Source organism: Camponotus vicinus, unplaced genomic scaffold (genome assembly GCF_025532165.1).
Source record: "Camponotus vicinus isolate PSW18456_S1 unplaced genomic scaffold, iyCamVici1.0 SCAF_7, whole genome shotgun sequence".
Classification (NCBI taxonomy): Eukaryota; Metazoa; Arthropoda; class Insecta; order Hymenoptera; family Formicidae; genus Camponotus; species Camponotus vicinus.
The window spans coordinates 10,762,178-10,777,585 of NW_028141979.1; the positions used below are offsets into that span (position 1 = coordinate 10,762,178).

At 32.0% G+C, this 15,408-nt stretch overlaps 2 protein-coding genes and 2 long non-coding RNA genes across 6 annotated transcripts; 2 read left to right on the forward strand and 2 right to left on the reverse strand.

Annotated features, from left to right (window-relative positions):
* Positions 1–1,049: 1,049 nt before the first annotated feature.
* Positions 1,050–6,511, forward strand: Inc (BTB/POZ domain-containing protein inc). 3 transcript variants are annotated; one of them, XM_083104272.1, is made up of 4 exons: positions 1,050–1,486; positions 1,681–1,977; positions 2,110–2,238; positions 3,859–6,511. In XM_083104272.1, exons 1-4 carry the CDS (start codon positions 1,271–1,273, stop codon positions 3,886–3,888), a joined length of 672 nt encoding a protein of 223 aa, XP_082960398.1. In that variant the 5' UTR covers positions 1,050–1,270; the 3' UTR covers positions 3,889–6,511. The 3 variants fall into 3 exon arrangements, with proteins under 3 accessions (XP_082960398.1, XP_082960397.1, XP_082960396.1); XM_083104271.1 differs by lacking the exon at positions 3,859–6,511 and adding an exon at positions 2,511–3,386; XM_083104270.1 differs by lacking the exon at positions 3,859–6,511 and having other exon boundaries at positions 2,110–3,386.
* Positions 6,512–6,713: 202 nt separating this feature from the next.
* Lamtor2 (Late endosomal/lysosomal adaptor, MAPK and MTOR activator 2) lies at positions 6,714–7,820 on the reverse strand. The gene is made up of 3 exons (XM_083104273.1): positions 7,491–7,820; positions 7,075–7,237; positions 6,714–7,008 (listed from the first exon to the last, which is right to left on the reverse strand). The coding sequence occupies exons 1-3, from the start codon at positions 7,556–7,558 to the stop codon at positions 6,859–6,861; spliced, it is 381 nt and encodes a 126-aa protein (XP_082960399.1). The 5' UTR covers positions 7,559–7,820; the 3' UTR covers positions 6,714–6,858.
* A 1,254-nt stretch (positions 7,821–9,074) lies between these two features.
* On the forward strand, positions 9,075–10,012 carry LOC145974432 (uncharacterized). Its single transcript, XR_014439674.1, has 3 exons — positions 9,075–9,225; positions 9,573–9,756; positions 9,878–10,012. It is a non-coding gene; the product is annotated as an uncharacterized LOC145974432 (long non-coding RNA).
* Positions 10,013–10,131: 119 nt separating this feature from the next.
* On the reverse strand, positions 10,132–11,067 carry LOC145974433 (uncharacterized). The gene is made up of 3 exons (XR_014439675.1): positions 10,916–11,067; positions 10,385–10,568; positions 10,132–10,263 (listed from the first exon to the last, which is right to left on the reverse strand). It is a non-coding gene; the product is annotated as an uncharacterized LOC145974433 (long non-coding RNA).
* Positions 11,068–15,408: the final 4,341 nt, after the last annotated feature.

Below are 15,408 nucleotides of genomic sequence, written 5' to 3' on the forward strand. Positions count from 1 at the left end.
ACATTTTTTTATTTAACGCACCGTTTCGGAGATATTTGAGCGTATTATTTAAAATGGGACACCCTGTATATACAGGGTGATTCTGAACAGACGTTTGTCTTTAAAAAGATAAATTGTCGAGTCTATTCTAAGACGATTTTCTCTTTACCAAAATTGTCTACGAGGCTTAGTTTTTAAATTATTAAATAAAATAGTTCGCGAATTATGGAACGAGTACAAGAGGTAGACAGGGACGGCGCAACTCACCGTCCGATACAGGCGATCATGTGGGGCGCGCGACGCGATCAGCTGATTGCTGCATACGATGAGTGTAACAATCAGTGTGTGTGTGTGTGTGTGTGTGTGTGTGTGTGTGTGTGTGTGTGTGTGGGGTGTATTTATGCACGCATATCCACACATGCACCGTACTCTCTCTCTCTCTCTCTCTCTCTCTTTCTCTCTCACTCTCTCACTCACTCACTCACTCACTTATTCTTACCTTAATAATGAGATTCTTCATACTGCTGATAAATAGCAGTGCCCAGTGTGTTGCACGATAATAATCGTCGTTTCTTCAACACGCAGTCTGACACAAATAAGCGAAGTTTTTTCTTTCATCACTTTCGACACTTTTACAAATTTACTCGCGCACTTAATCACTCACGATTGATAAAAGGAGGAATTTACCAACGGTTACGGTACGAATTTAATAAACGGTTAACGCATTTAATTATTAATTACACACTAGACGACCCTTTAAGATCCTTTAAGCGTCGTCTACAATGGCCGTAGCATAAGGTTGTAAGGCCGTAGTCGTAAGAAATTGACCAATCCCAGTTGAAGTTCAGGAGAATAATCAACTGTGATTGGACTACGGCCTTACAACTTTATGCTACGGCCGTTGTAGACGACGCTTAAGGCTTTCGCACATGAAATTCCATAAGCACGTAAGACATAAGCGTAAGGAAATCGACCAATCACGGTCGAGTTTTGACCCCTTGGAGGGGCTAATACTTGACTGTGATTGGTCGATTTCCTTACGTTTACGTCTTACGTGCTTATGGAATTTCATGTGTGATGGCCATTACAGGATCAACGTTTGCATAAGTAAATCAAAGACCACCTGCCGTAAAATTCTCTCGATTATTCTCGATGGATCGGAATGAGTTTCCGATTGGCGGAATATTCGCGCTTCGCGATTAGGCGCGGAACGGATTTAGACGTCGCATTGACCACATCCGCCGTGAGGATGCTCGTTCCGGGTACTTTAACCTAACTTCGCGTCTCCTTAATGTCAATTGATGCCGATGCAAGTATGGCGGACCTGAGCGATACAAACTCGCACGAGATGACAGAGAATCATGTTAACAAGCGGTGCAATAATCAGTGGGTGCGCTTGAATGTCGGCGGGACGTACTTTCTGACGGCCAAGACCACCCTGGCGAGAGACCCCAACTCGTTTCTGTACCGGCTCTGTCAGGAGGACTCGGACCTTATTTCGGACAGGGTTAGTTGACTTGGTTAGTTGCTTCTTACCGGGAATTTCAAACAAATCCTCTCGATTATAACAATGTTCGCGTTCGCGCGTTTATGTCATGTTATCAATGTTGACACTTGAGTCGGAGTCGGAGTCGATTAAGTTTCCCTCGGCGAGGTTCCTGCCCGAAATGGTAACATGATGGTAGACGCTTTGTTTTTAAGGACGAAACGGGAGCGTACCTGATAGACCGCGATCCCACGTACTTTAGTCCAGTGTTAAATTATCTACGTCACGGAAAGCTGGTCATAAATAAGGATCTAACGGAAGAGGGTGTGCTGGAGGAAGCTGAGTTTTATAACATCACCGAGCTCATTCGGTTAGTCAAAGAAAGAATCATATTGAGGGACACTAGACCACAGAGGGATTCCAAAAAGCACGTTTATAGAGTTCTTCAGTGTCACGAGGATGAGTTGACGCAAATGGTATCCACGATGTCGGATGGGTGGAGATTTGAACAGGTACACTTAAGGTCAATTTATATCTTGTTAATCGCACACGATTATAAAATTTCCTTTCCTACACAAGTGTTGTCGGATTTACAATAAATTCTTATTCCTTCCTGCTTATCCTTTTATTTCACTCTTTTTTAGCTAATCAACATAGGTTCTCAATATAACTATGGTAATGACGATCACGCTGAATTTCTGTGTGTCGTAAGCCGGGAATACGGAGCTAGTCAGCTCAGCAGTAAGGAAGAGGAGTCTACGGATCGTGTCAAGGTACCGCTATCCTATTCGACTGTTTCCCATCCTTATTTGAGCCAAAGTAGTCACGGCTAATGCGACTATTTTATGTTTTTGTTACATCCTAAACTAGTATATAGTAATCATAGGTTTATTAATCGAGGTTCAATTTATATTCTTACTAAATATCTTCACTGTTTAAGTGAAAATTATGTGTCCTCTAAATAATCTGTGTCGGTATTGTTACCTTCCATGTTGGGTTGCATGAGATATTCATTGAAGTGATAAATGTCTAACTACTTCTTCAGCTGGGAACACAAGCGCTTTCCTGTTTGGAAGGAAGGATTGGATTACAATGAAATTTCCAAGCACTTCACTGTGCCATAAGTGGAAGAAAATTATTCCAAAATCTATTTTTGCAATCCAACATTGATTTTCTTGATTTCTAACATTATCGTAAAATCAAATAACATCTTTTATCAATTTTTACACGAATAAATTAAACTATTATTTTTGGTATTAACAATTTGCCTAAACTGACTGATATACACAGTTCTGGATTGGGTAGAAAACCAAAGATAAGCTTTATTGCTATGTGTATAATAATATAAAGAATAAGATACACACATTTACATTAAGAGTAACATAAAGTTTTACTTTACATTTTATCAATCACGCTTGATTTAGCAATATATGTCTATCTACATTTTTCTACAATACCTTTGACAGTTGCTTAAAATTAGTTCGCTTAATCATTTTGAAAGAAATACGAAAAAAGAAAATTTTTTATAAAATTATATTTTCAACGATAGATTATCTTTATTAGGTAGCTCATTTATTTTGCAAGTAAAATTTCTGAATAGAGATACATCTATAGAATTAAATTTTGTTTTGTGTCTTTTATGTTTTGTACATACATTTCCATACTTGTATCTGGTGCTTCAAATACACATATTTACACATTAAAATCGTATTAACTGAAAAAAAGAAACCACCTAATAATTTGTGAAACTCAGAGGCCTCTTCGCATGTTGAGCATGTTCTGCCTCTGATATTTGTTGTATGTACCATATTATTATTATTATTATTATTATTATTATTATTATTATTATTATTATTATTATTATTATTATTATTATGTATCGTTCGCATGCTGTTCGTTAAATAAAGAATTTTTTCTTTCATTGGTTTGGTTACTTTATGACCTGTGACCTGCATGAATTTTTTGTTGCATGCTAAATTATTCATCGTATATTATGTCCATTATATGACATAAGAATAAATTGTCCATCCTGTATATTTGTTATTAAAAGCTTATATATATAATTTATTTGTATAATATAAAACATATTATCTCTTAAATTATAAGGTGTACATGTACTAAAAAAATATATGGGATTGCTTTTTGATAAGGGTAGCTTTTGGGAACTGAAATGTTATAGCTATAGTTGTAGATTAGCATACCGGGACATTTCTTATATTTTACTGATTTTATATGGCGCAACAATGTAACAGAGGCGGAACATATTTTTGATAATAAAAATCTATATAATTTTAATTCCCATTACAATTCATATAATTAGAATTAAGTAATTATAATTATTATAAGTGACTAATACGTTTTTATTAAGCTTAGACTATTGGATTACATTCTAGGTTTTGCAGCAGAAGGGTTCACGCATGTAATGTCTAGATCCGTCCTTGTTTTCCCTTGCCTCCTTTAGTTTGATCAACTGCGCTGCGACAAGAACTGAAGACTGTTTATTTTTTTTTCTTTGTTTTTACGTTTAAAGTGTTAAATTGTAAAATCCGAAACTCTGTTTCCATTATATACTCTCTACTCCTAGATAATGTTAATCTACAGGGACATTACTGTGCAAAGGATAAAGAAATTTTATAGTATATGTATTTATTACATAGCACAAGATATATATACATATACATATATATATATTGTACATGAAGCTTTAACAACCGAAAGTATCATTATTAATTTATTCCTCTTCATTAACAAGTGTATGCAGAAAGAAAAAAAATGTCGATCTCACAAAAGGGATATAGTTTAATAATTTCATACAGTTTATACAGATATGTAATCGCTATACGATAAACATAAACCTTCCTTTTTATAAGCGCACTCATCTGCTTTAAAAGCAGATACGCTAATTACATATAGTCAGAGAGTATAGTTATATTATTAATAAATGACGTTGTTTTGTATAAAATTGCTGCAGTTGTGTTTTAGCTTTATCAAATATTTTGAATGGACAATGGTATTTGTGGAGGCAATCGGTTTCGTATCAATTTCTGATAATGGTAATTTTTATCTCCGATAGTGCTACACATGGTAGAGATTGTCGTTTTTTGTACCAAACTGTACAAAAATTCTTTTTCCCACATCCGTGTCCTTATCATAAGATGTCTAAATTACCTTCGCACTGCCGCTATAAAACATAAAAATAATATTTGTATACCTTGTAAAACGTGATAATTTTCAAAATCCAAGATGCATAACTGTAATAACTAATGAATATGTAAAACTGACTTTTTACATGTATTGTTAATATGGAAAGAGAGATTTTTTCTAAACAAAGCAATTTTATTACACTACTCATTAAGGATACAGATTTGAGATGTATGTAAAAAAAAGTAGGTGCTTAATCTCTTTGTAAATGCTATTGTGCGCGAAGAAATTTTAGAGAGCGAGGAACACATGTACAATTTACAAGATTTTGAAATATTCATTGCACATTTCATATAGGGTATACAAAAGATTAGGGGAAAAAAAATAATAGAAATGCGATTTCATCGTCGCACATTCATAAAGTGTACAATTGGAAAGAAATTTGCTACTCATTTCCTTTCATAAATATTTGCACAGTTGCGGTATGATCTCCTACATCTGTAGTAATAAATAATATTTGCGATAGATGTAGGTTGTCAATTATCGAAGGCCTATTAAGAAAATGTCCTATAGACATTACATATATATAATCATATTTAAACATATTGAATAGAACAACATACGTAACATTGGCTTTTTATAGATGCCATTAGTATTATAATATATGTGTGAAATTATATTATTTTACATACACATATACACATATATTTTTCTTTAAAAGGATATACAGTTGAATAATATTTGTTATTAACTGGTTCAATACAAACAAAAAAACGAAATTTCTGCTATATAATTGTACATAAAGTATCAGATATTTGCAAACAGTAAGATATGTAAGAAGACGTTACAAATTGGCTGGTAATAATTAATTTGGTATTGTGGAATTTCAGGAATTTTAGGACCAATATTGTTAATCTCGCGCACTATGTACAGTGTTTTTTAGACTAATATAAGGCATTGTTTTCTAGCTCAAATTCCTGTATCTAATCATGAATTTTTAGTCGGTATTAATGTTCATTATTATTATATTACACATGTGAAGATACGCCCCTCTTTACTCATACTAAAGTTTGTACTTTCATATAGATAGAGAGATTTATAATGATAGATAAATTTATTGATTATTCAATGTTTGGCGTTAAGGAACAAAAGGTAGTTTATTTACATTGGAGACTAAAGTTATTATATATATAATGTTAAGTCTCAGATTATATTATAAGATAAGGTGTAAAAAGTTATCATATATATGCAAATATTTGCAAACAAATGATATCATATGGTATGACAATTTTCTGTGTTTCCAGTTAGGTCGATTTGAGAACTCTCTAAGTTAGGTACTCTCTCTGTTAAGTACAAATAATTACAACAAAAGTTTGCAACTACTTTAATTTTGAATTTAATTTAACTGCACATCTAATGTATTGAATTTGTCTCAAACACCCAAGTTACTATATTATACATACACGTATTCTCAATTAAAGATATTTTACTGAAACAAATTTCACACATTTTTATACATATAAGCATCTCCATTCTATTAATGTATGTATACAGATGTATTATAACGAAATCAAAAAAATTACTTAATGCTAATTCAAAACATAAGATAATTCTGGTATAATAAAGATTTAGAATTACAACTTTCTATATGCAATAATTCTTATCTAGTAGTGCATTCACAATATAAGTAACAAAAAAAAAATAGATATTAAATACTGTTAATTATTTTTCGCCGATGCAGTCACAATCTCATATATATGAATAAATTATATAAATTAAATTACACCAAATCATTTTTGCATTATAAGTAATTATTTACGGCAACTATTACGATATCATATTATTGCTAGGTAAGTTTATATTAAGTAGATTATATATAGTGTGTGATTTATAAAGATGGAAAATTAAATACAAATCGTTTGTATTAATTAATTGTAACTTGTATGAAATAAAAGATTTATTGTACCATTGAAATTAAGCAGTTTTTACTCCTACTTTCACTTCTCTGTTGCCTTTTTTTCTGTATTTGTATACATAATAATATCCACAGCATTGTATTTTTAGAATTGTACAAATGTATGAAAATGAAAATATGAACGCATATTAATTCCAAATCGATAAAAAATATATTTATATATATACACACACACTGTGTGTAATAATACAATTATAAATTCTCAAACAATAAATAAAAAGTATAGAAAGATAAGTTTGAGCATAATGTTTCCAGATTTCTAAAAACAAATAATCTCTTAAGGCATGTTTGCTATTGTTTTTAAGGGCTGATCAAGATACATAGCCAATGCTTGTGCTTTTTCACGTAACAATCCAAATCCTACATTTTCCTTTGCATACAAACATAAGAGCAAGTTAGCTACTTCTGTGATAACAACTTTTCCTTCCTGCAAATGGGAAGAATATGAAAAATTTTTACTGTGTAAAATAATAAAAATTTAGTATATCATTACCATGCAATCCATTAAAACATAATGTAATTCATCTTCCTTGAAAGCGTTTCTCCCATTCTTTTCATAAGCTGTCCAAATATTACTTGTAATAGCAGCTGTAACTCTAGCATCTTTATCTCCATAACCACTGTATGCTAGTAATCCTCCATCTCTGTTAAGTAATCTGAAATATTATATATTAAAGTAAATATTTACAATAAATTTATAAATATACCATATAAATTTAGAGATAATCACATTGTACACACATATGCACAAGAAAAGAGTGCATATAATGAACATATTTTTATTTTATCAAATTGAACAAGTGTGCAAAATGTACTTTAACGTACAAATAAAAATTTACTGGTAAATTGTTTGTAAAAAAATAAAACTTCTTATTAAAAACGTTATTTTTTAAAAATTCTCTCACTCACAAAGTATTTTCCACGCCCCCAGTATTAGCTTGACTTAAAACCTGCGTGAGAGCTTTCGGCTTCAACATAATCCTATTATTTTATTATTAAATTCTATTTATTTATTACATATATATGTGCATATATACACATATATAACAAATATGAAAGTATTTATTATTATACACTGCAACGCATGTACAAAATTTATTTTAATTTGTTTAAGGTTCTAAATCAGCCGTTATCATTTGAGTACGTTTACACGGCAACGTTAATCAGGTTTAGTAACAACCGCTGTTGCAATTACTGGTGTTAAGCCTTTTGCACAATGCTAGGCAACAGGCAATGAGAGCTTTCCAGCAAGCGACACAAGTCGACACAAACATCATTCTATCTTCGTTATTCATTGGAGTTAAAAAAAGACAGAATGATGTTTGTGTCGACTTGTGTCGCTTGCTGGAAAGCTCCCAATAAGAACAGAAATAGTATCTATTCTCTGCTCTTATTGGCGAATATTTTCTGTTCCGCGTATTTATTGGTGAATAGTTTCTATTCCTTATTTCTATTGCCTGTTGCCTAGCATTGTGCAAGGGGCTTTAGATGCCGTGTAAACCGTGCTTTACGCCGATGTTATTACACCAGTTGTAGTAACGCTACTCCTGCTGAGGAAAAGGAATAGACTTACAAATCCGGCTTTAAGGTTACGTTCCAAAACGTCCTCTCCGAGGAAAATTTTACTCGATGGCCGTTCCGAAACTCTTTTAAGCCTTTCCGATTGGTTCAAATCGGCCATTGAGTAAAATTTTCCTCGGTTACTTACGTTTTGGAACGTAACCTAAGGCCCATATTCTGAATCCTCTTTTAAGCGTCGTCTACAATGAGATTTTAAGGAGACTTAAGGCGTAAGACTTAAAAAATTGACCAATCACAGTCAAGAATTAAGAGAATACTCGACTGTGATTGGTCAATTTCTTAAGTCTTACGCCTTAAGTCTCCTTAAAATCTCATTGTAGACGCCGCTTTATCGATAAAAGTGCTCCTAAAAGCGGCCTGTAGCCAATCAGAAGGCTTATATGCCACTTTTAGAGGCACTTTTATCGATAAAAGAGGATTCAGAATATGGGCCTAAGAAAACGTGTAAACGCTACGAGAGTTATAACAATCCTATTGCCAACCTGAATAATCAAGTATCAACGAGTGACGAGTACTAGTATACAAAAACTGCCAATAAGTATTCGTATTAAGTTAGCCGGAAATTTTTCAGCCAACCAAAAATCTCCTTATGGAATCGTTTGTATTTCGTATGAAGATGTTTGAAGTGTGATTAAAAACGTTTGTGAGTAATTAGAATAATTATAAAAAATTAATCATTTTTACAGTATGTAGTTAGCCAACATAACTAAATATTAAAAATTCTCCTTATGAATCGTTTGTATTTCGTATGAAGAGTTTTGAAGTATAATTAAAAAGGTTTGTGAGTCATTCGTTTAATTTTAATTAAATTTTTTTATATTGTGAAGTTAGCCGGAAGCTATATAAAATGGACGCCGTCCTGTGATTGGTCGATTTGCTTATGGTAAATACTAAAATTTTCTCATGTGTACTGACTTTAAGTGTAAGCAAAACGAGCAAATTTATCTCTTTTGTAACTTTTAATCCATGACTAATTTATTATTAATTCCGCATAATCGCATAATATATCATGGATCGTGGATGAGCGTAGATAATTGAAATATGTTTTTCTACCAATAAATAAGTAAATCTTTTATAATTGTTTTATAATGTAGTCATCATTCAGAAAATGATCACAATTTGTGATTATGTATTTAATTGTTACTTTATATTCGCTTTCAAATAATAAACTATATAATAATAAAATTTATATAAAAAGATGGTAATATATGTAATCCAATTAATTATAATTGACAAAATAATTTCTTGTGAAAAAATAAGAGTAAAAAATATAGAAGAATTTTTTTTATAGCTTGTATAAAAAATCAGTTTTATGCTAAGTATATTATAATTTTCTGGACTGTAGTAATATTTAATATATAATTTTTGCTATATAAATATATATTTCTGATATAAAATCTATTTCTACAGATAGTAAGATCGGCTGAGTTATGTCACAGAATATCAGAAGGCTTACATCAAAATGCGAGAGAGAGGAGATGGCATATATCAATATGAATCCATTGCTGATGTTGTAAGAGCAAAAATAGATATCTCTGTAGATTTTATTATTTTTGCATCCGAAAACTTGAAAGTTGCCCATGCCTTATCGGAAGTAAGTCTTCTTTTGTATTTTCAAATATATATAAGCGCACATTTTTAGCATATTCTTTTATGTTATCATTTTTTTTGTTAATTATTATTGATTACTTTGTTAATTATTGTCAATTTTTCAGATAGAAGCTAATATAGCCATAATAGATGAATACTACATAATAAAAACAGAAATGTAATATATATTTATATATATATATATATATATATATATATATATACACATATGTAATATTAATACAATACTACAATAAAATATTACATTTCTGTTTTTCATGTCCAGGTAATGCTTGAGTGAAATGATTGTGATGAAAAGTTTTGATCGATAATATACATAAAAATTCTGACGAAAACATTGGCAGAGAGAAAACGAATATTGTATTTGTGACAAAGTGCTTTTCATTTATGAATCAATCCCATAACATTACGGATTCCATTACAATTTACTACAACAAGTTGCACCAGATATTATGTAGTATTCATCTATTATGGCTATATTAGCTTCTATCTGAAAAATTGACAATAATTAACAAAGTAATCAATAATAATTAACAAAAAAAATGATAACATAAAAGAATATGCTAAAAATGTGCGCTTATATATATTTGAAAATACAAAAGAAGACTTACTTCCAATAAGGCATGGGCAACTTTCAAGTTTTCGGATGCAAAAATAATAAAATCTACAGAGATATCTATTTTTGCTCTTACAACATCAGCAATGGATTCATATTGATATATGCCATCTCCTCTCTCTCGCATTTTGATGTAAGCCTTCTGATATTCTGTGACATAACTCAGCCGATCTTACTATCTGTAGAAATAGATTTTATATCAGAAATATATATTTATATAGCAAAAATTATATATTAAATATTACTACAGTCCAGAAAATTATAATATACTTAGCATAAAACTGATTTTTTATACAAGCTATAAAAAAAATTCTTCTATATTTTTTACTCTTATTTTTTCACAAGAAATTATTTTGTCAATTATAATTAATTGGATTACATATATTACCATCTTTTTATATAAATTTTATTATTATATAGTTTATTATTTGAAAGCGAATATAAAGTAACAATTAAATACATAATCACAAATTGTGATCATTTTCTGAATGATGACTACATTATAAAACAATTATAAAAGATTTACTTATTTATTGGTAGAAAAACATATTTCAATTATCTACGCTCATCCACGATCCATGATATATTATGCGATTATGCGGAATTAATAATAAATTAGTCATGGATTAAAAGTTACAAAAGAGATAAATTTGCTCGTTTTGCTTACACTTAAAGTCAGTACACATGAGAAAATTTTAGTATTTACCATAAGCAAATCGACCAATCACAGGACGGCGTCCATTTTATATAGCTTCCGGCTAACTTCACAATATAAAAAAATTTAATTAAAATTAAACGAATGACTCACAAACCTTTTTAATTATACTTCAAAACTCTTCATACGAAATACAAACGATTCATAAGGAGAATTTTTAATATTTAGTTATGTTGGCTAACTACATACTGTAAAAATGATTAATTTTTTATAATTATTCTAATTACTCACAAACGTTTTTAATCACACTTCAAACATCTTCATACGAAATACAAACGATTCCATAAGGAGATTTTTGGTTGGCTGAAAAATTTCCGGCTAACTTAATACGAATCCAATAAGTTAAAGTAAAGAGGAATAGTGATAAAATAAATCCTTGCGTGTAAACGAACATCACTTTTAGGGAGTTATAACTACGATTGTTACTAAACCAGATTAACGTTGCCGTGTAAACGTATTCGGGCCTGAGCACAAAGATGTCGTAACTGTTTCCGACAAAGTCGTATGCGTAAGGGCTTCCGCACAAGGTGTTCCATATCGCATTACGTTACGTTAAGTATAGATCGTAAATTTAACTCCGTACGTAAAATTAAACTACTTAAAATTAAACGAAGTTTTACTTAACGTAACGTAATGCGATACGGAACACCTTGTGCGGAGACCCTAAGTCGGAGACGTTAGTCAACGCACAAGGAGTTTACGTAAACGTAGGTATCGCATAACATGCAATACAAGATACGGCCTACGTTTACGTAAAATCCTTGTGCGTTGACTAACGTCTCCGACTTACGCATACGACTTTGTCGGAAACAGTTACAACATCTTTGTGCTCAGGCCCTTAGGAGTATGCTCCATTTGCCTCACCTTCGAAGGTGGTGCAGTTGGGGCAAATGTGCGCGCATGCGTAATATATAAAATATGAATTGATGGATGGCCGATTGTAATGTGCGATTGATTGGAAGCAAAAAAGGAAGGGGAAATGCCTCAAGTCCGTTCGTGTCACCAAGCGTTGGTGCACATAAACTCATGGGGTGCATTCGTCTATGCAGTCGCTGCCGCAAATGTCATTTGTTTATCTATAGTTTACATCACGTACACTATAGATAAACGAATGACATCTACGGCAACGACTGCGTAAACGAACGCACCCATCTGCTCTAACCGCCATCTTACCTGTGATTCGTAAGTGTTCTCTGGTGTACATTGGAGCATGCGACGCGAACAAACCTATAATGACGTATTTTATGACGTCATAAGGTTTAGGGCCGCTTCGACCAAACTCCGATTAACTCAGGCTGCGGTCCGAAATGTGCTCATAACGCTATCGGCGCGCTTACGGCCGTTCCGAAATGGCTTGAGTGTGCCCGCCGGAGCGAAGTGACGTCATACTTTCCGTGCTCACGCTGCCCATAGTTGAATGGTAAGGCACCGTGAGCGCGACGTTATAAGCGCGGGAAACGCAAGCAAATTTAAAAATTTAAAAATATAGTAAAAAAAAATATATATATGTATATGTATATGTATGTATATATATATTAAAATGGCTCACCCTGTATATATATATATATATATATATATATATATATATATATATATACAGGGTGAGCCATTTTAATTAACGCACGCAATTATTTCGGAAACAAAGGATTTTAGAGAAAAATGTTTCAGACAAAAGTTTTATGGTTTCGAGGGGGCCATAAGATGGTATCATTGGTTTGACACTGAAGAGTCATTTGAAGGTCACGTGAAGGTCACTTCAATTTTTTTAAATGGAACATCCTATATATTTTTGCACACTCTTGTAGCTTATCTCGAGAGCTTTCCAAAACACTATAATTAAGTACCTTTTCGTTAAGTACTTTTTGAGTTATGAGGCTTGAAATAATTTCTTAATTTTACATAAACCGTAAAATATCTTGTAAAATATTCATTTTTCGATTATCTTACCTTAATACTTTTACGTACAAAATAATGAGAGGAATCAATTGGTGTAAAGAAAACACATAGTTGTTTTTAAGAAAAAATATGGAATTGTTAATTGCAAATTACATATTTTTTCTTCAAAACAACTATGTGTTTTCTTTAGACCAATTGATTCCTCTCATTATTTTGTACGTAAAAGTATTAAGGTAAGATAATCGAAAAATGAATATTTTACAAGATATTTTACGGTTTATGTAAAATTAAGAAATTATTTCAAGCCTCATAACTCAAAAAGTACTTAACGAAAAGGTACTTAATTATAGTGTTTTGGAAAGCTCTCGAGATAAGCTACAAGAGTGTGTAAAAATATATAGGGTATTCCATTTAAAAAAATTGAAGTGACCTTCACGTGACCTTCAAATGACTCTTCAGTGTCAAACCAATGATACCATCTTATGGCCCCCTCGAAACCATAAAACTTTTGTCTGAAACATTTTTCTCTAAAATCCTTTGTTTCCGAAATAATTGCGTGCGTTAATTAAAATGGCTCACCCTGTATATATATATATATATATATATATATATATATATATATATATATATATGTGATTAGTTTTACAATTAAATATATACCTGAAATGCATTTTAAATTCTAAAACAGTATAATTAGACACAATTCTTTCAACATAATTTTTTCTGGACAGCAATTGCAGCTTGTATTTCATTCTCATCGCTAGAGGAAGATAAATAAAAAAAAGATAGTGAATCTTCATCAGAAGATTCACAAGCTAATTCTAAAAATTGAGTGAGAATAATTCGTTGGTCTTTATTCATTTTGTTTTTCTTAATCTTATATTTATTATTGACAAGCAGAAGATGTTCGCTATTCGATGCGATTTTGAATTTTGAGCGCGTTATATAGCGTTCCGAAATAAATCATGCTCAAGCGCGCTTATGATTTCGGACCGGTCTTTGGCGCTGTTGGCACCATCAGCACTGTAAGCGCATTTCGGACCGCAGCCTCAATCGTTGATTAAAGGGTTGCCAACATGACAAAGTAATTCAGTGTGACCAATTGTATTTCTAACAATATACAGAGAGAAAGCTCCGTAAAGTTAGCCGGACCACTTTAACTTTTTTATAATTTAACTTATCTAATCGTTTGGTGGTCGTTTGGTGATGATTGGTAGTCTAATTAAAACGTTTGGTGGTTAATCGTTTTTTTTTAATTACAAAATTTAAATGTTGCTGTAAAGTTAACCGGACATTTCTTTACTTTTAGTCTAAATCGATTAAATCAGGGTTTTTTCGATGCAGAATCGTTTGGTGGTGATTGGTAGTCTAATTAAAACGTTTGGTCGTCCACAGTTTATCCAATAAATAAAAAAAATCATGTGCGGTTAGGTACTAGCCGGACCAATATATTATTTATCAACCGATTTTGTTCAAACTGGTCTTAATTGAAAGATAATCGTTTGGTGGTGATTGGTAGTCTAATTAAAACGTTTGGTGGTTAATCGTTTTCTTTTTATTACAAAATTAAAATGTTGCTGTAAAGTTAAGTGGACATTTCTTTATTTTTAGTCTAAATCGATTAAATCAGGGCTTTTTCGATGCAGAATCGTTTGGTGGTGATTGGTAGTCTAATTTAAACGTTTGGTGGTTCATAGTTTATCCAATAAATTAAAAAAGTCATGTGCGGTTAGGTCATAGACCTTACAGATATGGACTGGCAATACGTATCAGACCGTGTCCGGAGGAGGTTAGAGAGAGAAACATACTTTTTGGTACTTCTCTTTCTTTCGGACAGTGTCCGGACACTTGTAGAGAGAGAAGTACTAAAAAGTATGTTTCTCTCTCTAACCTCCTCCGGACACTGCTTCTCTACAGAAACTATAGGCAATTGCCAGTCCATACTTATAAGGTCTATGGGTTAGGTACTAGCCGGACCAATATATTATTTATCAACCGATTTCTTTCAGACTGGTCTTAATTGAAAGATAATCGTTTGGTGGTGATTGGTAGTCTAATTAAAACGTTTGGTGGTTAATCGTTTTTTTTAAATTACAAAATTAAAATGTTGCTGTAACGTTAACCGGACATTTCTTTATTTTTAGTCTAAATCGATTAAATCAGGGCTTTTTCGATGCAGAATCGTTTGGTGGTGATTGGTAGTCTAAGTAAAACGTTTGGTGGTCCATAGCATGTGCGTAATATACATGAACTTCGCATATGGCCAAAAAAGTGAAGCTAACATATAGAAAGAGACAGATAATCTAATCGCTCTATTCTTTGTCTCTTTCTGCGCAGACGAATTGCAAAAAAAAAAAGAGAAAGAGAGAGAGGAAAGAGTCTCTCTATTCTCGCTCTCTTTTAGATGT